Below are 27324 nucleotides of genomic sequence, written 5' to 3'. Positions count from 1 at the left end.
TTTAGTGATAAAAAAAATTTGCAATTTTTTTTTTTTTTTTTCAGGTTTTTTTTCCTCCCATCCTGTAGCCTACTAGCCTACTCAAAAAATATTTTCCCAAATGCACACACAAATGCATCTTACCTAAATAAATGCCAGGAAGGACTCAAAAATACTGGACACAAATTCAAAGCAGTCCAAACACGTGACGATTTGCAAATGCAGATCATAAATACATGTAACATCATTCATAAATGTGTGATGGAAATTAATTCAAGAACTTGATATATACGTATTTGTGTAAGCATTTTAAATTTATTTAGGTAAGATGCATTTGTGTGAGCATTTGGGTAAATATTTATGTTTGTGTATTTATGAACTGTGTTTTGAATTTATGAATCAGATTTTGTAAATGTGAATTGTACTGTGCATTTATGAATTTTGTTTTGTAAATGTATTATTTTTGAGGCTGATCTGGTTCCATACATCCGAGCTTTATAATGGCAGTGAACAGGGGTCACAAGTATGACCTGAAGAAAGTGCATCCATCCACATCCATCCATCATAAACATATTCCACATGGCTCCGGGGGGGTTAATAAAGGCCTTCTGAGGCAAAGCGATGCGTTTGTGTAAAAAAACAACAACATATTTAACATGTTATGAAGTAAAATATCTAGCTTCTGCTAGACCGCCTTCCGTATTCAAGTTACGAAGAAAGTGTAAACTGGCGTCGCGTCAGTTACACTTTTTCCATAAGTTGAATAGGGAAGGCGTAGGACATAGCGTAAGCTTTATGAACTGCAAGAGTTTTACACTTTCTTCATACGTTGAATACGGAAGGTGATCTAGCGGAAGCTAGATATTTTACTTCAATTGTTAAATATGGATTTTTTTTTTTTTTTTTTTTTCCCACAAACGCATCGCTTCACTTCAGAAGGCCTTTATTAACCCCCCCAGAGCTTCGGATGAGCGCACACACAAATCTCCTCACAGCGCGCGCGTGAGTTCTCTTTCACATCTTACGGTTGAATGTTTAAATTGGCATGGTTTAAATGAGTTCAGTTTAAACACAGATAGCAAGGTGTGCTGTTTAGGTCTCACCAGCGCTCACGTGCCATCAACTCGGGTGATGACGGCGTAAATGACTGGTCATATTATTAGAGCATATGGCACATGGATTGAAGAAAGTTTACAAGTGACTGTTTGTCCATGTTCTTTTGATCATCGCTGTTGTAACATACTGGGAAGCCTGAATGCGTATTAATTGACTGAAACATTCATTACCCAAACTCTGTCTGTCTGTTTGTTATTTTCAACAAACATTATTATAGATGCGTCATCAGATTTGGGATGAACTGCAGTGCAAGCGCGTGCCGGACCGTGGGCGGAGAACCGAAAGGTTTGATTTTTTACAGAGAACCGTTACTCCCCTACAAAAGACAGCATTAGTATCCAAAAACAATAGATTGTCTAAATACATACGCAGACATTCCATTAATGGCGTCCACCCATAGAGAACAAACATCGCTATGATTCTGCAGAAGCATAACAGTGATGCGACAGTGACAGGTCACCTGTCATACGAGCTCTGATTTCTGAATGGTAGAGACAGCTGTAAATAACCATAAAAAGGAAGGTAAACAGTACACACGTTGTTGGAATCGTCTTGGCATTGGCTAAAATGCATAGTCTCCATAAACTCCTTTCCAATAAGGACACGGTGTAATTTTATTTATGAAGGGAACGTCCCAATAAGGACACAGTGGTGTAATTTTATTTATGAAGGGAATGTGTCCAGATAAATTCATCACCAGACTGCTTTGCACACAAGGGTCAGTAAAACAGGATTTGCACATAAGTTGATTCTCAAAGATGTATTGATACCAACTGTTCATGTTCCAATTTCATATATATTTTGCAACGTTTGCAAATTGTTTTCCTGATTATGTTTCGTTAGCATATTGCTAATGTACTGTTAAATGTGGCTAAAGTTACCATTGTTTCTTACTGTATTCACAGAGACCAAAGCCATGTCGTTATTTTTATTTTTAACCAGAAAATGCTTGCAGTCTAATTCATAAACGCATCTTCATTCTTAGTCTTTCCAACAGTGTGTAGCTTTAGCCACGTTAGCCGTGCAGCACGCTATCAAACTCATTTAGAATCTAATGTTAGCAAACATCCACAAAATACATGTCATACCTACGTGATACGTATGCTACATCACGGACAGATTGTAATGATCCATTTTGAGAGTTATATTTGCTGTGTGAGCTTCTCCTGTAATATTTATGCAACAGGGTATTGGAATCGCGAGCTTGGGGGCAGGATGCACAAGCTCATTTGCATTTAAAGGTACACACACCAAATCAGCGCATTTTTTCTCCCACCCAAAAATAGGCATTTTAAAACATGGTATAATAAAAAAAAAAAATCCATGGGGTATTTTGAGTTAAAACTTCAGACACATTCTGGGGACACCTGAGACTTATATTTCATCTTGTAAAAAGGAGCATAATAGGTCACTTTTAAAATAAGAAAACATTTCAGCATCCTAGATTATAATGCATCATGGTTATCCCAAAGCCTTGTTAACATGTATAAAACAGTGGTGGACAAAGTACACAAATCAAGTAAAAGTACAGATACATATAATAAAATATTACTCAGCTAAAAGTATTTAGTACTCCTTCTCAATTTTACTTGTGAAAGTACAAAAGCACTGATTGATGAGTGTAATTTTAATTTCATAACCAAGTGAACCTTTATCTGTTTTTCTTACCTCAGTATGTTGAGTTGACAGTGTGAACTCTTCAATCCATCAGAGAGCAGCTTCCTTCCTAAATCATACAGTTTATTGTGACTCAGGTCCAGCTCTCTCAGTGAGGAGTTTGATGATTGTAGAGATGAAGATAAACTTTCACAGCACTGCTCAGTGATATAACAGTCAGCAAGTCTATAATACAAGATGAAATACAACTGACTGACAATCAGATAAAATATGTTTAAATAAGTGTGATACTATAAACATTCTAAAAGTTGTTATATCACATCATATCGGTTCCAATAGCTCAACTGGAAGAGCACTGCACTAACAGCAGTGCACTGCACGTTGCTATTATGGATAAATCATCTGCCAAAAGAATAAATATAAGTGAAGCTGAAATAAGCTGAAACATCTGGCAAATTCTGTCACAGATTAAAACATTTTTATTTCTCTATGTAAAATGCATTGTTTGTGTGTGTGTGCAAAAGAGACAGCAAATGTGCTTATTATGTTTTTATCTATGTTGTTTAGCTCATGCTCTCTCATTTCTGTGAAGGACCAAGTAGAGACATATGTGCAGTTCCTAAAGCCATGGCCAAAAATATTGGCAGTAACAGAAATTTTGTTTTCCAAAGTTTGCTGCTTCAGTTATTGTGGTGTTGATTCACATTATTTTTAGATTATTGTGTAGAGTGATCAGATGCATTTTAAATAATTGCAAAAAGCTTCATTTGCAAACAAATAAACTCACTAAAGCTCACATTTCTTTCTTTTTTTTTTTTTGGCCCTGGCACAAAATGACAAGCTAATATCATTTCACTAATCATATCATCAGCTCATGGGAAAGTGTGAACAGGTGAAATCATTTTCATTCTGATTGGATCATAAGAAGCAGACTGCTTGCTATAAAAGGGAAGAAGTACTTCCAATCATTGTGTTCTTGTGATGGCAATAGTTACCTCCAAAGAAAGACATGCAGCCATCATCGCTTTGCATCAAAATGCGTGTAGCTGTTATCCCTGCTGCCATCCCAGAGGTTGTTCCCTTGTCCTCTGTTCTCCCCATCACGGCAATGGCCATTTTGTGCGTTTGGACCGCACACTGCTCTTCAGCCTGTGAACCCGTTCCAGCCATAGAGTCCACTCCGGAACCTATGCCAGCCCAAGAATCTGCTCCAATGCCTGTTCCAGCCCAAGAAGCTATTCCAGAGTCTGCTCCAGCCCAAGAGTCTATTTCAGAGACCACTCCAGCCAATGAGTTCACTCAAGAGCCCATTTCAGCCCCTGAGTTTCCTGTCAGCCCTGACACAACCACGGAGGTCGTCCCTGAGCTCCCTGTTTGCCTTGATATGAGCACAGAGGTCGCCCCTGAGTTCCCTGCCTGTTTGGACATGGCTTCTGTAGCCAGTGTTAACCTCTCTATGTTTTGTGTTTCAGTCTTGCCTGATTTTACCCTGCCAGTTCCACCAGATCTGCCCCTGGGGTCCTTTGCCCCGCCGTTGAGATCTTCAGCCCAGAGTGCATTATGGAGAAGGTCTTCTGCTCCGTCATGGAGATCTTCAGCCTCATCTGGGCTACAGTGGTGGTCTTCAAGCCCATCTACTCTGCTGTGGTGGTCTTCTGCACCGCCGTGGGGGTCTTCAAGCCCATCTGCACTGCTGTGGTGGTCGTCTGCTTCGCCGTAGGGGTCTTCAAGCCTGTGTGCCTGGCCACCTGCACAACCTGCTCCACCCTGGCCACTTGCACAGCCTGCACCACCCTGGTCATCTGCCCAGTCTGTACCATCCTGGCCTTCTGACCAACCTGCATCACCCCGGTCCTCTACCCAGTCTACGTTGCCTTGTGTTTCTGTCCTGCCTGTGTCTTCAGTTCCCTTCCCTATGCATGGACCTGGCCCACCTTCCCTCCCCCAGATCCGCCTCCGATCCACCTCCCACCGGTTTCAGTGTCTGGAAGCTGCTCCTTTGATGGAGGGCTATGTCACATCTACCAGCTGTGAGTGCCCTTGCATGCCTGCAGAGGGCACTGTTTCCACTAACACTACACACGTGATGGACTCAGTTTCCCACAATGCTTTGTTCTGTTATCTGTGTAATTATGTGCAGCTGTTTCCCATCACCTTATTATCCCTTTGTCTCTCTCCCTATATAACCCGGTTCAGTTATCTGTCTCACTGCAAAGTCTTGTCTTGTCTTGCACAGCATTACTGAGCATTTCCCCTGGTTTATATGTTCCAGGTTTTTGATATCTGTCTGTATCCTGGTTTTCTCGTTCCTGTCTCACCCTCTGGATTTGGTTGTATGATTTAATGTGCTCTAACCTTCTGCCTGTTTAATGGACTATGACTTTGGATTGTGCTATCAATAAAACTGCATTTGGATCTTCTATCGTTGACGCTCAGTGCTTGCAACAGCTAACGCCAACAAATCATAACAATGCCAGAGCGAATTAAGAGTAATGCAGAAAAAAGGGTCAACACTGTATTGACTCTTTGCATAGCCTATATTGAATATTTTTTCCAGTAAAAAACTTTTAAACTTGTAAAATACTAATCATTTTTACTAGTATACCATAGAAACGTGACAAAAATTATCTACATATACTAAAGCAAACTTTGCAAAACACAAAATTTATGTCATTGCCAATACTTTTGGCCATGGCTGTACACAGAAACTTGATTCTCACAGAAACACCATTGGATTTCATTTTTGAACTAATCCTTAAGGGGCAGGTTTCACAGACAGGGCTTAGGCTAAGACAGGATTAAGCCTTATTTCAATTAGGGTATTTAAATAGCTTTTATAAACATACCCTAGAAAACATTACCGGTGTGCATCTTGACACAAAATAATGGCAGTGACATTATTTTAAGATATGTCAGTGCAAGTTACTTTCAGTTAAAACAGCTCAAACATGCATTTTAGTCTAGGACTAGCTTAAGCCTTGTCTGTGAAACCGGGGGTAGGTGTGTTAAATCATTTAATTTCCTTTATTTTGTCAATTTAAATTTAATTCCTAGTTAAAATAAATAAAATACAAAGGTTAGATTCTAACTGCTTCACGTTATTATGTGTAGGCTACTGCGCAGCAAAAAATTACCCCACAGCATCGCCTAGAGCCCACCAGTGGTTTTACCCAGTTTAAATGTAGATAACATACCCCCAGTTTCACAGACAAGGCTTAAGTCTAGTCCTAGACTAAAGCAACTTGCACTGACATATCCTAAAATATGTCACTGCCATTGTTTATCTCAAGATGCACACCAGTAATATATATATATATATTTTAGAAAAGGCATATTTATAAAAGCTACTTAAATGTCCTAATTGAACTACTACATATGGAAAGAAATGTGTGGTAGGTCCTACCTAGAAGGGATGGAACAACTACAGGTACAGAACTGGGGCACAGTAAAACCTACCCAGGGAAAAGTTTTACCAACAGGGAAACCTTACTGTGGAGAATAAACATAAGGGATTACCAAGCGGAATCACAACATATGGGGCATATAGCCCAGTACAGGGTCTGACTGACTGGGCATGCATCTCAAGTACTGGGCCTGGCGTTGGACGCCTTTGCCCTGTTTGACTGCCGGCGGATATTTGGAGGAACTCGATCCAGGGTTCGCCAGCTGGGGAACTCACATGAAGTGTATAGAAAAGTGCTCGCACTCCCTCCTTAGAGGGGAATGGCACTGCAAGTTAGACACCGAGCTAGTCTTTACATTACCTGTTTGTACCTAACACACGGGAAGAAAGCAGCTTAACCCGGAGCTGTACGCCAGTAAGGCGTAATCATCAAGACCTGCTCCTCATCCTCCCTGACCTTGCACAGTGTCTGTGCAAGTAGGCTCACTGGCGGAAACGAACACTTGCGTAGGCCCCTGGGCCCGCAGTGTACCAAAGCTCCTAAACCTAAAGGCCCCCGAATCCATATCGTTAAACAGACCCACTTGCAGCTTTATAAAATATTAAAGGGTTACCCTTGGATTTCATCAAAAATATCTTAATTTGTGTTCCAAAGACAAACGAAGGTCTTACGGGTTTCGGACGACATGAGAGTGAGTACTTAATGACAGAAATTTCATTTTTGGGTGAACTAACCCTTTAACATAATATTGCTACTCATTCTGAATAATTATAATCTTGTAATCAACTTCATAGTCATCAATATGAAAAGCTCTTGTTAGTAGATACACAATTACAGTATCGTATGAAAATTTATTTACAAATTGGTTTGATTGCTGACTAACACAATTGTTTGTGTAAAGGCCTGTACTACTTCAACATCAGACAACACTGAATTAAATTTCACTTGTTGGGGCGGTTTGTTAAAAATGAATAATACTAATAAATCAAGAAAGGATTGACTTTTAAATTAACTAATTTGTCTAACAGAATAGTACCACGGTTACTCTTGGTATAATTTTTTTTTTTTTCAAAAGTTCTGGTACTGAGTATCGATTGAGAGCTGGAAAAAGCGATGCCATGTTGGTATGAGCTCCTCAGTAAATGTTTTTAAAAGAAAGCATGACATTTGGTCACCATTTAGACACCATTTGGTCGCGATGCTTTGTCGGAATGTTAAGTTTTAAAAATCCTTGTAACAGCCCCTGGATCTATTAATATTCTGTCATCACAGACATTATAATTACTATACCTAAAATTTCATAGCATTCCTTAGATGTTTCAGTCTCAAATCTAAAAAAAAAAATTGTTCAGTTCATTTGCCCTATCAGTTTTATTGCAGGCAAAAATTGATTTCCTTTTCAGGGTCATGTTAGTCATTCCCCAGATTGAGTTCTACAGTTCTTTTGTATCTGACTTTGACAAAGGTTGTTCAGCCCATTCCTTAGATTGTATCTGTGCTGTCCTCAGTTGCTAGTTAAGGTCCTTTTGTGCTGAGCTAAGTTCCACAATATCCCCCAGCCTATAGGCCATTTTCTTCCTTTAAATGCAGTCTTTAATTCCCCGTTATATACAGTTTGTTGTCCGAGACGTGTGTTACCTCTTAACGACTCTGAGGTATATTTGAATCCACACCGATGGATATGTATGCAGTAATTTATTCAGTAACCATGTCTATTTTTGCATTGTGATAAAAAACATCCTTTTAGCTTTTAGCATCCACTGTCTCTGGATCACACATTAACAATCATTGTAATTGGTTTACTGGACTTGAAATCTTACTGCTAGGCAGGGAGCAAATAAATAACATTGTAGTCAGAATTACTAAAGGGGGTTTGGCTTTGGCTACATAAGCTTCCTTAATATAGCGACTTATCAAGAATATTATTTTTCATCGTTCCACATTTCACATATTGAAAAAACCCAGGTAAGGATCTTTCCAATCCACACTGGCTCAAATTTCCAAGAATCAATAAGGTCAATCAAAAAGATGAATTTTAAAGGGGACATTTTAAAGAGGAATGTCTGAAGAACAAATGTTGAAGCTCATACATTTGTGGCTTTGGATCAGGCGTAAAGACCCCAGTTGGGCCCCAAGATGATGTTGATACACACCTGGGCCTGATCAGCCTGGGGTGGGCCTGCATTTGCAGAGGGTGTATTGTGTTTAAAAGGCCGGAACACTTGATGACAAGAAGGTAAACAACTGATGGTGTGTCCCCTACATCTACTGATGACCCCTGGTATCTACTAGTCGTTGGCACATTTCAGAATAAGTGCAGTGCAAAACACCCTGAAGTTTAGGTTTAAAAGGGACAATAACCATCTTGTCCTATTTGTTCAACTAATGATTCTCCTGAGTCTGACAGGTCAAACTCATCAAACAGCTTCTGACTTTATAATAATTGTCATAAATGTTACTGTGTCTCAAAAAAAGACACATTCAGTTTCATCTCCAATCACATAAAATAATACTCACAGAGCTTTTCTGCAGTTCACCAAAGCTGGTATCAGTCTCGCTCTACCCTCTTTGAGAGTGTTGTATTTCTTCAAATCAAACTCATCTAGCACCTCCTCTGATATCTGAAGCATGTAGGCAATTGTTGAGCAGTGAGATGGAGAGAGTCGAATGACTGAGTGATTCTCTGATTTCAGACACTGCTGAATCTCTCTGTACAGAGTCTGATCCTTCACTTCCAGCAGACAGAGGAACAGATTGATGCTTCTGTCAGCTGAGAGATGTACATCACCCTTGATTTTGTCTGTAATGTCCTGTGTGATTCTCTTGATGATCTCTGAGCTGTTCACTGTGTTTGTTAGTAGATCCTGTAAGAGTCTCTGATTGGACTCCAGTGAGACGCCCAGCAAGAACCGCAGGAAAAGATCCAGGTGTCCATTTTTACTCCATATGCATTCATTAACTGCAAATTTTAGTAGCTCATAGAGAGAGATTTCCAAACTGGTCCACTTATATCTCAGAAACAACTTCAATGATTCATTATTCTTGATTACACAGGAGTAAAACAGATATAAAGCGGCTAGAAACTCCTGAAAGCTCAGATGTATGAAGCAGTAGACTTTCCTCTGATGAATCACAGATTCCTCCATAAAGAGCTCAGTGCAAATCCCAGAATACACTGAGGCATCAGTGACATCTATGCCACTCTCAATCAGGTCCTCCTCATAGAACATCACATTGCCCTTCATCAGCTGTTTGAAAGCCAGTTCAGCAAGTTTCACAATCACATCTCTGTTGGACTGCAGGAGTTTCTCTGGATCTCTCTCTTCATACTTCTGATTCCTCATGTTGATCTGAGTCAGCAGGAAGTGGATGTACATTTCAGTCAGAGTTTGAGGGATTTCTGTACCGTCATCTTGTTTTAGGAGGTTTTGAAGCACAGTGGCTGAGATCCAGCAGAAGACGGGTATGTGACACATGATGTGGAGGCTTCTTGATCTTCTAATGTGTGAAATGATTCTGCTGGCTTGATGCTCATCAATTATTCTCTTCCTGAAATATTCCTCCTTCTGAGGCTCATTGAATCCCTGAATTTCTGTCAGACGTTTGATGTATTTAGAGGGGATCTGATTGGCTGCTGCTGGTCTGGAGGTGATCCAGATGAGAGAAGAGGGAAGCAGCTCTCCCCTGATGAGGTTTGATATCAACACAGCCACTGATGAAGATTCATTCACACCACAAACTTTCTGTCTGTCTGAAAACATCAGTGTAATTCTGCTTTCATCCAGACCATCAAAGATGAACACAACTTTACACTCATCATAAATCTTTGAGTCCAGATCTTTAAGTTCAGGATGAAAGTCCAGAAGAAGTCTGTGAAGACTATACTGGGAATCTTTAATCAAGTTCAGCTCTCGAAATGGAAGCACAAACATGAAATCTACATCCTGATTGGCTTTTCCCTCTGCCCAGTCCAGAATGAACTTCTGCACAGAGACGGTTTTTCCAATTCCAGCGATGCCTTTAGTAAGAACAGTCTTGATTTTGTCTTTCTCCTCACATCCTGGTTCATGTAAGAGTTTAAAGATGTCATTGCAGTAGATTGGAGTGTCTTGTTTTCTGGTTGTTTTCTCCATATGTATAACCTCATGTTCTTCATTCACTCCTTCACTCTCTCCCTCTATGATGTAAAGCTGTGTGTAGATTCTGTTCAGGAGGGTTTGATTCTCTTCTAGTTTGATTCCCTCAAATAATCTCTCATACTTGATCTTCATGCTGGTTTTATGCTGGTCTTTGACTCTCTGCCTGATGAGGGTCTGACAGTCGGAGTCAGTACAGGTCACTGATTTGATCACATCATCTCTCTTAAATCTGCAGAAACAGTGAGATTAAATAAAATTCAGAAAAATCACACCAAACTCTACTATACAATACTTTAGGAAGAGCTTATGACCCAAAAGCTAATTCTTGACCTAAGTACAGACTCAGCTACACATTGCTCACACTGATACTCACTCAGGGTCAGAGGTCACTGCTCCATCAATGAGTTTAGGGGGAGGGTCCATGGATGCATCACTCTTCAAAGACACACAGCTGCTTTCTGGAGATGCTGCCTTATGTATTTGAACATCCTCCTCCTCTCTCTTCGCATAGACACTCATTTTACAGACAGTGCTATTAAAACACAGAACAGGAATTACATATTTAGACGTACAGAATCAGGTACTAACACTAACAAAGCTTTTTCCTGCCTTCAGTCAAAAATGAATGTACATTTTGAAATGTTCTTTTTTTTTTTTTTGCTTCATGAATGAAACTCGGTGACTTTTGTCATATTAGCTATGTGAACACAAAGAAATCATGGATATGATTCGGATATGTTAAAGGGTTGTAAAAATATAGTCACACTTTGCTCCTTCGCAGCCAAAAATGACCGACATAGGAAATGAATGGGAAATATTAAAAAATAAAACTCAGAGAAACTTTTCATGATACAAACTACAATTCAGCCACTGTGCAGAAAAAAAGTGCACAGCAATGAAGGGGTGACACTCTAAAATGTCAAGAGTGCAAAATAGACACATGCACCCCCACACCCACATTGTTTTTACTCGCACCAGATGGCACTAATCTACCTTCATTTAATTGAAAAATAATTTATTATTCATTTTAAGGCTTCAATCACTTTTGGCCATGAAGAAGCCAAGTGTGACCTCTAAACGAAGAGGCCCAGAGGTTTAATGAGATTTTTATATATTTATATATTCCTTGAGCCCTGGAAAGGCGCTATATAAATAAAACTTATAATAATAATAATAATAATAATAATATGTATGTATCATTTATAAAAACAAATTACTATGATTCACATAATTGTTCTTTTCAAATTTAATTTGGTATAGTAGGTTCCCAGTGGACACACTGAATCAAAGATTTTAAGTTATTGGCCACTAGAAACCTACTACAACAACAAGAATAATATTTACTAAGTCTATACTAAATTTTCCTTATATTCATTGGGTACTGTATGCGTATTAAAGGGAAAGTTACTTGAAAAATGAAAATTCTGTCATCATTTACTCACCCTCAAGATGTTCCTAACCTTTATTTGGGTAACCAAACAGTTGATGGGCCTCACTGACTTCCAAATATGGAAAAAGATTCTATGGAATTCAGTGGGGACTTGAAACTGTTTGGTTACCAGAATGTGTTCTTTGTTTTATGGACAAAAACCCGACAAATGTTTTGAAATAAAACATCTGCACAATGTGTTGTAACTCTAGTATAATGGACAATTGTGGTGGCATTACCACCTTGGGTGTGTATTATTTTTTAATAATTCAACATTGTCAGTTATTCCTTACAGAATGAATGATTAGACAACACCTTAGATTTTTGCTCTGTGGGCAGTTTTCAAACAGACCATTAAGTAGTATAGCTGAACATTAAGCAAATAGAACATGAAACTAACTTTACCACAGTACACTAATCCACTGAAAAAAGTTAACAGAAAGTACCCTTTACTGTGGAAAAACAAAAAAACAAAGATGCTTTTGTCAGTTCAACTCACAATTCAGAGAATGAATCCAGAAATGTGTTTGTTCAAACCTACCTTGTCTCAACAATGAAGAACATCAAACACAAACTTCATTCAGTTCATAAACCCATTCTTTCTCTAGATAGCAGCATTAAACTGATCTCTTCTCAAACTGAATCATATTATTCAAACAGCTTTTCTCTCCTCATCTTGTTCACATTTTCACATTTGTCTGTTTGCTGAAATATATATTTTTTTTTATAAAATTATATTTCCATCAGTTACTATTTTCACAAGAAACAGAGCTAAAGCAGTTTTCTTCCTTTCTGCACATTTCCGCTCAAAAAAACAAACAAACACACACACACACACACAAAATCAGAAATAATAGCTCAGATCACACACACATCACGGCACCCTGTGGATTACACAGAGGGTTAATAACACTCCACAACTATCATACAGAAAATCAAGTGCTTTTAGGAGCAGCACTGAATACACTGAAAGTGCCCCACCTATGCCTCTGGTATCTCAACGGACATGTCCGTACTCGTTTCTTGTGCTTCCAGTTCAAGATGGCAATCCAAAACAGAGAATCTAATCACCATATAGACAAAAGTTCACTTCCAGAATGAACAAAGTGGCGTTAATGGTGTTTGCAAAAAAGAGAAATGGAAATCTACATATTCTATATTTTTCTATATGAAGCATATATTCAAAACAAGACGAGCTGAAAAATGTCTGTACACAATCTTCTAGCTTAAGGTGAAGTCAGTATATATGAAGTTGTAGTTGGACAACACCAGTGTGTGTTACACTTAATTGAATGTGTTACAACACACAATGTGTTAGAATTTTAAAGACTTGGGTGCCACCCTGCCAAGTACTTGATCAATGTACTGTACAAAGTCCCAGAATACGAACCCAATATAATGTTTTTACATGATAGTTCAGTTTGTGCTATAAGTCTGTGTTATCTGCAAGGATTTGGTATGGAAGACTATCAAGAAAAAGAAAAAATAACAGAATAAAGCATCTCAAAACATATACAAATACACATTACAAATAGATTATAACAGATATTTAAACATATTAAATATTAAATGATCTTGTTCAAACTTATTTAACGTGTTTGTTCAAACTTACCTCTGTCTCAACACTGAACAACAACAATTTTTTCTTTATTGCAGCATTTCAAACAGATTTTCTCTCTCCTGATGTTGTTCATGCTCTCTTTTACAAAATCAGTCTGTAAAAACTGGCTGAACCGGTTTCTACTTTCACAAGAAGAGGGGCACATGTTGATCGTTTATCAAACAAACACAGGTGAACCAGTTACTTCCTTTCTACATACAGTATGTCTGATTTTCATCCAGGTTTATGTTGTCATGATTTATTGACTATAAAACTATTCAAAAACTTTAAAGAGGACCCATTATGGCCTCTGAGGGCTCATTTTTTCACATGCTTACAGAGAAAGGCTTACCAAAACAGAGTTACTGGGTTGTCCTTTTTCACATTTTCTGGGTTGGTAGATGCACTGGGTACTTAATTATAACACTTAAACCCAGAAAAAGTCAGATTTTCATGATATGTCCCCTTTAAAGCGTATAATATTATGATAACTATTAGTGTGTTAGCAATGTCCTGTTTTACTGCAGAATGCAGAAGCAAACGCCTGCATCACACACAATATTTTCCCCCACATTATTCCAATCAAAAAAGTAGCATACTGGTGCCATAGTAGTATAGTATAGTGATGGTAAAAGCATGATAATTTGATATATACTAATGGCACCAAACTGATACATTAAGATAGCTAAATAGTATTTACTCTTAAGGTAATCATAATTTTTCTTTACCCCCTGGGGTTGTACAGACCCAGATAGCACATGTATGTTGTGGAGACGTCTGTGAAAGAGCATAGCATCTGGTAAACACCACATTCTTTTTTTAATAGATCATTTTTAGGTTTTAAATGAGCTGTCTTCCTTACCTCTAAACAACATCTATATGATGAATCTTCAACATTCGAAATCTTGTACGTGCTGCCATGCATCACTGCAAGCAAGCAAGCAGATGAATCAGCAGAAACCTCCATGCTAAACTTGGGTTTTTAATATAATTAAAAAATTCATTTAAAAGTGAAATAACTAATGATATCAAATGCATATACATTCATGTCTCATTTGTGCATAGTTGATCAGCATTTAACTATTTGGCATGCACTGAATAAAAACCATATATTCTGTTGAGTTTGCAATTTTTTCTAAAAGTATGTGTATCCCATATGTGTAAAAACAAAAACAGTACCATCATGCCCTTATTTAGAGTTTTTGCATCGATTAGTGTAGTATCACTTGTTCAATCGGTCTTACTACATTAATATTTATGGAGGGGCACCTAGATTTAAATTGCGTTTTTGCTTTGTGCGGAATAATAGAATACATCAAAAAGGCACTTGGGATAAGTATTGTGTACTTTTTAATAATGCTCTTATTTTGCAAAAGGCGACTTCATAATCATACTGGTTAGAAATCAGAATATATAAATTAAAATAATTAAAAATATAACAAACTCAGAAACACTTTTCTGTAACCCATCATTCACAACAGCCTTTAAATCTATCCCTCTGTTTGCTTGATCCCTCTGTAATGCAAAAAATGGTTATATACATACACACACAAAAAAAAAACACAACAACAAAAACAACAACCCAGCCTAGTTGTAGATTTTATATATTTTGCAGAAAACATAATAAATTAGGCACTTGTTTAGCCTACCATTCTTGACTGCTACTTAGAATTTCAAGTTTATAAAATTACAAGCCTGATGATTGGAGTAACAATTTGATTTATACCATGGTCTATATAAGGGGTGATCCACGGATTTGTCTCGGGTGGTTCTTTGATGTCATGCCATGCATTAAAATTCTGTAATTGGAACAGAGTTCACTGAGGCAAGCGTAGTGAGAACCCAAGTGCAGTTTATTTAATCCAAGACGTGAAAAAAATAAACGAAGATGTGACTTGGCATAAACTAACACTCTCACCAAACAGCAGGCTACACAAACAAAGATAGAAAGAGAACAATGAAACATGAGTGCTATTTATACAGAGAGACTAATAACATAACAAGGGATACCTGTGAACAATCAAGACAATAATCTAATCACAAAACAGAACTGAGAAACCACATGACTAAATCAACCAATGGCAACATAGGCTTGTTCGAGATGCATCGGCACTGCACAGACCGATCAGCGTATGACATCAAAGTACCATGAGAGCGATTCAAAAGCATAAGGAGTCGTATGCTCTCCAAATGAAGAATAAATGAGGAAGAAGCCTTTGCAGGAAACACACTATACAAATGTTCATTTGATTCATATTGCCTCACAGCATTAATGATACTGACTAACTTGGTTCAATGGCTATATCCAAAATATAGCACAGCTATGATGTTGATCACCATCATCATATCACTGCTCAAGTCCCAGAGTTGATTATGACAGTTTACACTTTATCTTTTAGTGAAGGAAAAGAAAATTAATTGAGCCTGTAATAAACTTTAAAACAATCTTTAAATAATAAAAAAAATTAGGGACACACTTTAATGTAGTAACTGCTGAAAACATAAAGGTGAACATTGTCACAAATAAGGTAAAATGTTTCACAAGACTTTAGGGGGGATAGTTGTGACTTTATTTACAATATAACAGCCTCTACACAATACCAATACTACAATACCAGTCAGAGTTGACAGCCTAAAGTGCACCAGAAAACTCATGTTTTCTGGTGTAAATGGTGACCTAGCCAATATTATGTTACCTTCTGGAGGGATGTCAATGTCTTTCATTGTCAGCTTCTAGTCCAATGTGTCTTCTAGAAATTTTCTTCTATGAATGTGGTCATGAAGTTCTTGAAGACATTGTGTCACACATTTTGTGTAAAAGACATGGCAAGTTCCTAAAATTATCTAAAGCATTCTTCATGTGGTGTTTATTAGCTGTGCCACACAGTGAGTGGCAAACTCTTTCAAGCCCTTGTCTGTGGTTCCTAGGTTCCTGTGGGTCCTGTGGCCAATAGCTCCTTGGACTGCATTGATGATATGTGCAGAATGAATGTGAAGGACAGTCTCCTAAAGTCGGTGTTGGTGGTGTTTCCTTTAACCAAATGGTAGCTTTCCTTAAGGTAGGCATGTATGTCTTGTTTATTGAATGTTAACAGGACACTCTGGATGAGTGTCTTGTCCTGGTGAATGTTGTAGGCAGTGAGTTTCCTTATCTTTGTGATGGTCAAAGCAACCAAAAAGAAACAATTGGAATCGTGTTGTCATTTGTAAGCATTTCAGACACAGGAAGAGGAGGTTTGTCTTTGCAATTTCCTGGTAAATTGATGCTGTAGTACAACACTCTTTTTTGCTTATTTGGTATTTGATTGATATCCCCTCCAGTAGCATCCTAATGCAGGGTAACAGGATGTCCTTTTCTGAGATGTTGTACCAAATTGACAAGTTCTGTCTCTGTGTAAAGATGAACTCCAAATAGATCGACCTGTTGATGTTGCACATATCCTGGGCAAAAACTGATAGATCAGTCTCTTTTATGATTTTTTTTTTTTGTTAACATCATGTCATGGAATTGGAATTCACTTGTGGTCTTTACATGGTTTGTGTCTAATTTGGAATATGTAATGTGCACTGCATGTTTTGAAGGAGCCTTAATAGTCATGTACTGTATAGACACCCAAACTTTCAACTATGATCAACATTTGAACACATGATCAACACATGAACACAAACGTGCAACAGGGATTTTGTTGACTAATTTTCTTTATTATTTCACGAGTTCACACTTACAAATAATCAGATAGTAAATAGTATGCGTAGTAGTATGCATATTTGGCGTGCTGTCCGAGGAGAGGGCTCCGAGCTTGGTATTTGGCCCGAACCCAGAGTACTCCCCCCGTATTCTGAAAGTAACCAGGCAAGTGTGAGGAGACAGGGTGGTGAAGGGATGCTGTAAAACTGTCGAGGAATATGGGTGAGTCGACTGTGTCTATATATATGCTTTCACTCATGCTGATTGGGTAAATATGTTGATTACTGATTGGCTGAAATGACGATGATTAGTCAGATTATTTGAACATTGCTCCTCCCGAATTTTGTTAATAAACATCATTTCACAAGTTCACACTTACAAATAATCAGATAGTAAATAGTATGCGTAATAGTATGTGTATTTGGCGTGCTGTCCGAGGAGAGGGGTCTGAGCTCGGTATTTGGCCCGAACCCAGAGTACTCCCCAAAATTGCAAACCAATGCAGGACAGCAGCCGGAAACATTACTGATGACCCCCAAAAACTGCATTGCGTAGGCTGATTGTGCTGTTTGGAGGGTTAGTTTGAAGGGCCGGAAGAGTTCTCGTCATATTGGATGAAAACATTACTGCTGCAGCAGTGAAGGCAAGTTTAGACAGGGCTGAGCTCCTGCGGGAGCAGAGGTGACATCACTGCTGCGGCAGTGGAAGAATTGGCCAGAAAAACTGAGCTCCTGCGGGAGCCGAGGCGACATCACTGCTGTGGCAGTTGAGAAATTGGCCAGAAGAACTGAGCTCCTGCGGGAGCCGAGGGAACATCACTGCTGCGGCAGTGGAGAAATTGGCCAGAAGAACTGAGCTCCTGCGGGAGCCGAGGCGACATCACTGCTGTGGCAGTTGAGAGAATAGCTAGAGGAACTGAGCTCCTGCGGGAGCCAAGGTGACATCACTGCTGCGGCTGTGGAGAAATTGGCCAAAAGAACTGAGCTCCTGCGGGAGCAGAGGCGACATCACTGCTGCGGCAGTGGAGAAATTGGCCAGAAGAACTGAGCTCCTGCGGGAGCAGAGGCGACATCACTGCTGTGGCAGTGGAGAAATTGGCCAGAAGAACTGAGCTCCTGCGGGAGCCGAGGGAACATCACTGCTGCGGCAGTGGAGATATTTGGCAGAGAATCTGAGCTCCTGCAGGAGCCGAGGGAACATCACTGCTGCGGTAGTGGAAAAATTAGCCAGAGAAAAGATTCTTTGAGGATGAAAGATTCTTCATCGGACGCAAAGAGATTAATTTCGGACATGTTGGGAACTTAGGGCGGGTTAGATGCTGTAAAACTGTTGAGGAATATGGGTGAGTCGACTGTGTCTATATATATGCTTTCACTCATGCTGATTGGGTAGATATGTTGATTACTGATTGCTAACAGCTGGCTGAAATGACGATGTGATTAGTCAGATTATTTGAACGTTGCTCCTCCCGAATTTTGTTAATAAAACATCATATATTACATGTGTCCATGACTATTGTAATTTTCGACTACTTGGCAAAGGCCTTATCTTTTTCAATTTTTGTGCTGAGATGTGAATAGTAAGAGACTTGGGTCCTGGTCTTGTGCTCCTACATGGCTTTTGTTGATCCATTCATCTTGATGTCCATGGCAGGCGGGAGACATGCAACTGACACTTCACTATCCATCAAAGTCGTTGAGGTCTCCAGGTGAGTAATGGGCCGCAGACTTCAAGGTGACTCCACAATCTCCATCACTGTCTGTGAGGTTTCTGTGAGTATATGTTGATCGGCTGTGTTAATGCACACTATCAATGGAGTATACTTACAGTGTGCATTGTGTATATAAGTTGTGATTGTCTTTTCTTCTCTACTGTGACGTCTATCCGAGTGAAACTTCATCTGAAATGAGAGGGCAGGGCTTGATTTCGTCTTTTGGTTTTCGAATTGATTGGATTGTTGGAGGCAGATCCGAATGCCCATTTGCAGTCAGTTGTGGGGGATTTATCTCCACCGGACTCACTGCAAGCACCCTCACGTTACTGTAAGAACTGTATTTATTAAGGATGACGAGGACGGGCAATGGCACTAAAAGGGAGAGAGCGCGCATGAGAGACTGACTGATGGTGAGTGCCGTTGGCGCGGAGCGAGTGGGGAAGAGCGAGCATTTTTCGTTTCATTCCTATGGAAGTCGAGCCTCAAGAGTGATGCTGAACTTCCATAGGAAAGAATTTAAAAACGCTATGGTCGCTTGCTCTGCTCCAGTGGACATGCAGCCCGACTGACTGAGCGTGTCCTCCATCAGGTTCCTTTCAATGTTTGAGAGTACTGTACACCCCAATGACTGGCATCAGCGATGGTTAATGCATTGATTTCTATAATGCGAAGCATCAACTTACCCCAGCCAGCGACAGCATTTACCCCTTAGGTCACTGAATCGAGTAATCTGCTGACAGGAAGAGACGATGAGTCATTATGAGGGGAAGGGAAGGTTAATGTTTTTGATTAAAGATTATGAGGGCACATGAATTTTAAAAAAATAATGAAGTGCAAGGATAAATTATTGATAATAAATACTACAGTATTCCATAAAAAAATAAGAATTGTCAATTTTGATTTCATGCTGACTTTAAATTTTATATTTAGCGCATGCAAATATATATATATATACAGTTGCAAGAAAAAGTATGTGAACGACTTGCAGAATCTGTGAAAATGTTAATAATTTTAACAAAATAAGGGAGATAATACAAAATGCATGTTATTTTTTATTTAGTACTGTCCTGAGTAAGATGATTTACAGAAAAGATGTTTACATATAATCCACAAGACAAAAAAATAGCTGTATTTATTAAAATAACCCCATTCATAAGTATGTGAACCATTGGTTCTTAATACTGTGTGTGGTAACCTGGATGATCTACAACTGTTTTTTTTGTTTTGTGATGGTTGTTCATGAGTCCCTTGTTTGTCCTGAGCAGTTAAACTGAGCTCTGTTCTTCAGAAAAAATCTCCAGGTCCTGCAGATTCTTCAGTTTTCCAGCATTTTTTGCATATTTGAACCCTTTACAGCAGTGACTGAATGATTTTGAGATCCGTCTTTTCACACTGAGGACAACTGAGGGACTCAAACACAACTATTAAAAAAGGTTCAAACATTCACTTATGCTCCAGAAAAAACATGATGCATTAATAGATGGGGGGTGGGGGGTATTTATGTGCATGTATTTATATAGATCAGCAAAAAAAAACTTGCTGGCGGCATTTCAAACTACTGCTATATGTAATTTGTTTTAGGAGTATAGTCCTAATATACACTGATCAGGCATAACATTATGACCACCTTCCTAAAATTCCTAATATAGGTAGAGGTGAGAATTTACCAACAGCCATCTGAGGAGGGACAAACCACAAGCTGCTGATAGAGTGTTGGGCGCCTAAGGCTCATTGATGCATAATAAAATCAACATCCCGTTTGAATACAAAAGGCGCTCCAATCATATTTTAAGAACATACCTTATGAGCGCGATCTCCAGAAACCAAACAATCAGGCAGACAATGCATGCTAAGAGGCTGAGGGCTCGTCCAGTCTATCCGAAGGCAATGTGCATGTTGGAGGGATAAACCCGCTTATTGTAAGGCAATCACTCGTACTGGCCATGCCTGAATCAGTCTCACCCAAACCTCTGACTATACACAAACAAAAGGTGCCACTATGATTTGAGCGAATTCTTAAATGCACAAATCACAAACGACTTCCACCTAACTGCAGAGGGGCAACCTCAAGCCAATGCCAGCCACAAGGTTTCATCCACCGTGCCGTTCTAAAAATAAGCTAACATTAGCTGCAATTTACCACTAACAATACAGCCAACATCACACAACATACCTGAATGCCGACTAGCGGGACCGAAAGAAAGGAGCGGTGACTCGTGACGCCATTCCATCTAACCAGCCAGTTTACAGGTGCTGGTCATATAATTAGAATATCATCAAAAAGTTGATTTATTTCACTAATTCCATTCAAAAAGTGAAACTTGTATATTATATTCATTCATTACACACAGACTGATATATTTCAAATGTTTATTTCTTTTAATTTTGATTATTATAACTGACAACTAAGGAAAATCCCAAATTCAGTATCTCAGAAAATTAGAATATTACTTAAGACCAATACAAAGAAAGGATTTTTAGAAATCTTGGCCAACTGAAAAGTATGAACATGAAAAGTATGAGCATGTACAGCACTCAATACTTAGTTGGGGCTCCTTTTGCCTGAATTACTGCAGCAATGCGGCGTGGCATGGTCAGTCTGTGGCACTGCTCAGGTGTTATAAGCGCCCAGGTTGCTCTGAGAGTGGCCTTCAGCTCTTCTGCATTGTTGGGTCTGGCATATCGCATCTTCCTCTTCACAATACCACAATACCATGGTCCTTTAACCAGGTACTGGTAGCTTTGGCACTGTGTGCAGGTGCCAAGTCCTGTTGGAAAATGAAATCTGCATCTCCATAAAGTTGGTCAGCAGCAGGAAGCATGAAGTGCTCTAAAACTTCCTGGTATACGGCTGCGTTGACCTTGGACCTCAGAAAACACAGTGGACCAACACCAGCAGATGACATAGCACCCCAAACCATCACTGACTGTGGAAACTTTACACTGGACCTCAAGCAATGTGGATTGTGTGCCTCTCCTCTCTTCCTCCAGACTCTGGGACCCTGATTTCCAAAGGAAATGCAAAATTTACTTTCATCAGAGAACATAACTTTGGACCACTCAGCAGCAGTCCAGTCCTTTTTGTCTTTAGCCCAGGCGAGACGCTTCTGACGCTGTCTGTTGTTCAAGAGTGGCTTGACACAAGGAATGCGACAGCTGAAACCCATGTCTTGCATACGTCTGTGCGTAGTGGTTCTTGAAGCACTGACTGCAGCTGCAGTCCACTCTTTGTGAATCTCCCCCACATTTTTGAATGGGTTTTGTTTCACAATCCAAGATGGTAGTCCAAGATGGTGTCCTGCTAACTTAACTTTCGCCGAGCTCTGCTGACAATCTTTTATAACGGCATAAATATCATTCTTTAAAATGACTTTTGCGCAAAATCACCCACATCTATCTTTCTGTCTTCGTTGAGATTCGAAATATGAAGTTGACTGCTGACAAAAGGAAAGAGATGACGCGTGTTGCGCGGCAATCTGACAAGATGGACTTTCACAACTATGGATCTGTGGAAGAAACTTCCCCGCTTCCAGATAGCCCAGCTAAACCATCCAAAAAGGGCAAGGCAGATGATGATAGCTTCTCTGTTGTCTCAACACTCTCCAATATGATTAACACTCGCTCTGATACCATAGAGAAAATGGTGAGTGAAAATGCCTTAAAAATTGAAGGATTAAAAAAAACGGTGGACTTCGTATGTGCTGAATTAAACGACATTAAAGGTAAAGTCAGTCATGTTGAGACAAGATTGAACGCTAAAGAGAAGAAGATGGTATTCTGTGAACAACGTCTCACTGACTTGGAAAGATATTCCCGTCGTTGAATCTACATTTACATGGTGTAACTGAGAAGGAAAGAGAGGATGTAAGAGTGGAGATCATCCGTATCTGTGAATCCACATTCCCAGAGGGAGGAAGAAGCCTTGCAGACAAAATCGACATAGTTCATCGTGTGGGAAGGAGGCTGCAGAATAGTTCACGACCACGACCACGACCCGTCATTATTCAATTTTCTTTGCGAGTGACAATAAGGGACAGAGTGTGGAAGACAGCGAGGACGTTGAAGTTTCTTCGTGCCAATCAACTGCGCTTCACTGAGGACCTCATCGCGTCTGATTGGGAAAGAAGACAGCTGCTTTGGCCTGCTGTAGAGAAGGCTTGAAAGGAGGAAAAGAGGGCTCACTTCGTGGGAGGTGGTGCCTTTGATGATGGATCTGAAATTCATCCACCTTAAGCATGGTAAAACTGTTTGGTTTTAGTGGGTGTTTTCTTTCATTTTAAAATTTCACTAATTTGATTGACTGAGTTAATGCGGAAGACTGGATTCGCTTGACTGTTAGTCAGCTACCGATGCACTTTTATCCTTTAAGAGTTCTACTACTGTTCTTTTTTTGTTCTATTATCTTTTATCCTTTTTCTTTTGAATGTCTGTTTCGATTGTTTCTCTCAATGCCAGGGGGTTGCGTGATAATATAAAGCGTAAAGCGTTGTTTTTGTATGCTAAGTCTTTCAAGACTGACTTTTGTTTTTTCCAGGAGTCTCACTCTGTTTCTTAAACATCTACTTAAACATGACCTTTCTGATTCGATACTACTGGGTGAAAGCTTCTTCTGACAAAAAATTTGGCCTAAATTGGGAGTTGCTAAAATATGAAGTAGGAAGTAGGCATTTTAGTAGCAATTTGGCAAAACAGAGAAGGTATGAAGAGGAGAAGGTTATATCAAAGATCTTAACACTTCAGAGAATAACTCAGGATGGCTTATCAGAAACTGATCTGAATTAAATCTAAATTAGACAGTATTTATAAATACAAGGCTGAAGGTTCCTATGTCCGTTCAAGGAGGAAATGGCTAGAACAAGGAGAACAGAGCTCTGCTTATTTTTTTAGAATGGAAAAACACAACTCTAGGAATCTTACCATTAGTTCGCTACAAATTAATGGTGTTTTGACAGATAATTCTAAGGAAATAGCCTGTTTTTGTAGTAATTTCTATTTAGAACTTTATAAATCTAATTATTGTAAGGATTCAGCCCTTCTTTTCTTTCAATCATTAAAGGAGGTTATTGAGGGGATTGAGAGCCTTAAAAATAACAAATCTCCTGGAACCGATGGCCTAACGGCCGAGTTCTACCAAAGCTTTGCTGAAGAATTGGCACCATTCCTGCTAGAGATGTTTTTGGAGAGTATTCAGTTAGAAACTTTGCCTTCTAGTTTAACACAAGGGCTTTTAACTCTGATACCTAAACCCAAAAAAGATGTTACTCTGATAGATAATTGGCGACCTATTTGTCTCCTTAATAATGATTATAAAATTTTAGCTTGGGCTATGGCCAAAAGACTCAAGTGTGTTCTAAGTTCAGTTATCAATGAGACTCAATCAGGATTTATGCCAAAAAGACATATATCAAACAATATCCGACTTGTTCTAGATTTATTAGACTATAGCGAATTAGGTAATGATGACAGCTTTATTCTTTTTGTAGATTTTTACAAAGCTTTTGACTCTCTTGAACAGTTTCATCAACAGTGAGTTTATTTTTTTAAAACTTTTTTAAAAACTTTTTTAAACTTAAACTTATAAGAACTCTTTTTAATAATGCCAACTGTTCCATCAACCTTAAGTCGGGTACTTCGCCTCGATTTCAGTTGTCAAGAGGAGTTCATCAGGGTTGCCCTGTTTCCCCTTATTTATTTCTTGTGGCTGCACAACTTCATTCCTCCTCTCTTTTGAGTAGCCAGCTGCAAGGTATTACTATTGACAACAAACATATACTTATTAGTCAGCTAGCTGACGACACTGCCCTGTTTTTAAAAGATGAATCACAGATTCCGATTGCCATACAATACATACATTTTTTTCTCTAAAGCTTCCGGTTCAAATTTAAATCTTAATAAATGTGAGCTGTTAGCTATTAAATCCTGTCCTTCTTCCTCCCTTTACGGTATTCCAGTTAAGTCACAGGTGACCTATCTGGGTGTATCCATATGTAAGGATGATAAAGTCAGATGCAGACTGAACTTTGACCCAGTTATTGGAAAAGCTAAAAGGAAATTCAATTCATGGTTATAGAGAGATTTATCTCTTAGAGGACGAACCCTTATTGCTAAAGCTGAGGGTATCTCAAGAATGACTTACCCTGCTCTCTCCTTATACATGGATAAATCTACATGTACATGTGTGTGTTATTGACAGAATGTTATTTAATTTTCTGTGGAAGCATAAGAGGCATTATGTTAAAAAGTCTGTGGTTATTAATAATTATGAATGTTGTGGTCTAAACTTTCTAGATTTTACTTCCTTAAATAATACTTTCAAGATAAATTGGTTAAAACAGTACTTAATAACCCCTGTTTCATTCTGGAATATTCTTCCTAATTTTGTTTTCTATAAGGTCGGAGGTCTCCCTTTCTTATTGTTGTGTAACTGCAACATCATAAACATCATAAACATTCATAAACAAGTACTTTTGGCTGGCACCTAATTTATAAACACAATTTTAGTCCTCACCGGTACTTTATTTGGAATAATTGTGATATTCTTTATAAAAATAAATCATTGTTTTTCCCAGATTGGGTGAATGATAATTTTATTTTGGTCTCTCAATTAATCAATGCTGATGGACACTTGTATTCATATTCAGAGTTTTTGAACAAGTATAACATACCTGTTACTCCACAAGATTTTGCTATAGTAATGGATGCCATTCCTTATGGAGCAATAACTCTTCTCAGAGATTAGAACTAGATCCCAGATTTCTTTGTCAGTTGCTCATCCTTTTGATACAATGATTGGAAATATCTGATTTTTATCTAACTCTTTTGGTTGGAACAGGAGAATTAGACCGTTATTTCAGAATGAGATTGCTTCTCTCCCTTACATTGTGTCCTACTGGAATGGCCAATTTGTCAATATTCTATGGAAGAAAGTGTGGACTTCGTCGTCTAAATATTTAATAACCAATAAGGTCAAGGATGTGTCCTACAAATTACTTCATCTTTTTTATCCTGTAAAGCTTTACTTAAAAAAAAAACGTTTCCTGATATTAATTCTTTATGTTCCTTTTGTGGTGCTGAAGACAAATCTATTTCTCATCTCTTCTGGGAATGCTCATATACAAATCTGATCTGGAAGGATTTCTGTATTTTTGTACGCACAAGTTTTTCTTTATTATACAAAGATGTTTTATTTGGTCTGCACAACTTTGATAAAGATGTAAAGGACCAAAATTTTTCTTACATAAATGTAAATTTTAGGGTGCTAAGCCTTACTTTTTTATTTTTTATAAAGAACTTAAATCCTACTTAGACACTCTCTTTACATCCAGCAACTCCAAAGCCCTTAAAACTGTCTCATTGTGTCATTTGTATGACATTTTCCTGATTTTGTAACCTGCAATTGTATTCTCAATTGTATTTACCCCTGGCATTGATTAAGTATGTTCTTAGCAATGCAATAATAATAATAATATAATAATATATATATATATATATATATATATATATATAATATACACTTCCGCTGCCCGCTGATAGGGCAACCAATGAGCAGACTAACCAACCTTTACTAGGCCTGCCACAGTTGCATTTACAGCAGGGTTTCATCAGAATCGTTTGTCATTGTCTTAATGTGAGCTATATGTGTCACGTTTCTCATGTGTTTATGTGCTGATTGGACTTTTTGATTATGCATCATGCCTGTTTCTTAAAGTTATTGTCTCTGTGGTTCCTGTGGTAGTTATTGTGCAAACAAGTACTCTACTTTACTCTCTCTACTGGACCCGACCATGACAATAAGGTTGGCTTTTGACTTTAAGACATTTGCAGTTAATTTAAAACTTTATATCATATATACAGCTCAATATATGTCTCAACAAGTCCCTGCCTCATTTGCACTCAAAAATGATGCAACCAAATATTGTGAGGATTAAGATGTATTTAAATCCCTGCTTTGCATACAATATCTGGACAGACAGGGAAGAACATTAAAACGTGCTGAGAGATGACCAATGTCCTCTACAGATACTCAGTATGTTTTCCTGTTTCCCTGTTTTGTCAATTTAATCCCACACCATGACAACACCATTTGAGATATACAATATCCATGCAAAATTTTGCATCCTCAATATTTATTGACTCTATTCCACAAGCAGGAGGAACAAACACTAGAGAAATGAGCTTTAAAGGGTTAATGCAACCAAACATGAACAATACATGATATCTGGGCTGCGTTCAGCCCCAACAAAACATTGCAAAATGTTTTTTAAACGGAAACAGTGGTGCGTTTAACATTCTGTTTTGAGAGTTGCAACTATGGCAGCTGAGAAGGCCATTCTTTGTGTTCTTTTTGAAGAATTGATATGCTATATTTTTACTATAAAACTCTTACGGCAAACATGTCTTTTAATATCTTCAATTGTTGCATATACCGAGCTGCAGCAGACACATTTGTAAATGACTTTACTTGGACCCATTGTGCAAGCTGTCTCTTTAATACCGCCTGGTTTATATACATGTTGCTGCTGATTGGGCGGACATTTTTGACACACCCACTAAACAAGAGAAAACGTATCTCAAACCCTGTTGCACACCGTTTCCAGGAAACATGTTGTTCAACCCGGAAACCGTAGCAAAACTTTGC

General features: G+C 38.6%; 1 protein-coding gene across 1 annotated transcript in view; it reads right to left on the bottom strand.

The window, feature by feature from the left end:
- The window catches only part of LOC127510706 (NACHT, LRR and PYD domains-containing protein 12-like), a 33583-nt gene extending 23105 nt beyond the window's left edge, over nucleotides 1–10478 (bottom strand). Inside the window, exons 1-2 of the mRNA XM_051890645.1 lie at nucleotides 8634–10478; nucleotides 2764–2937 (exon numbers count right to left, since the gene is read on the bottom strand). Coding sequence (XP_051746605.1) covers nucleotides 2764–2937; nucleotides 8634–10387 — 1928 coding nt within the window. The 5' untranslated portion in view covers nucleotides 10388–10478. The remainder of the gene's footprint in view (nucleotides 1–2763; nucleotides 2938–8633) is intronic.
- Nucleotides 10479–27324: the final 16846 nt, after the last annotated feature.

This window comes from Ctenopharyngodon idella, chromosome 4 (assembly GCF_019924925.1).
Source record: "Ctenopharyngodon idella isolate HZGC_01 chromosome 4, HZGC01, whole genome shotgun sequence".
NCBI lineage: Eukaryota > Metazoa > Chordata > Actinopteri > Cypriniformes > Xenocyprididae > Ctenopharyngodon > Ctenopharyngodon idella.
Note: the sequence above shows the minus strand (reverse complement) of the source record. Positions and strands in the feature narration are given on the sequence as shown.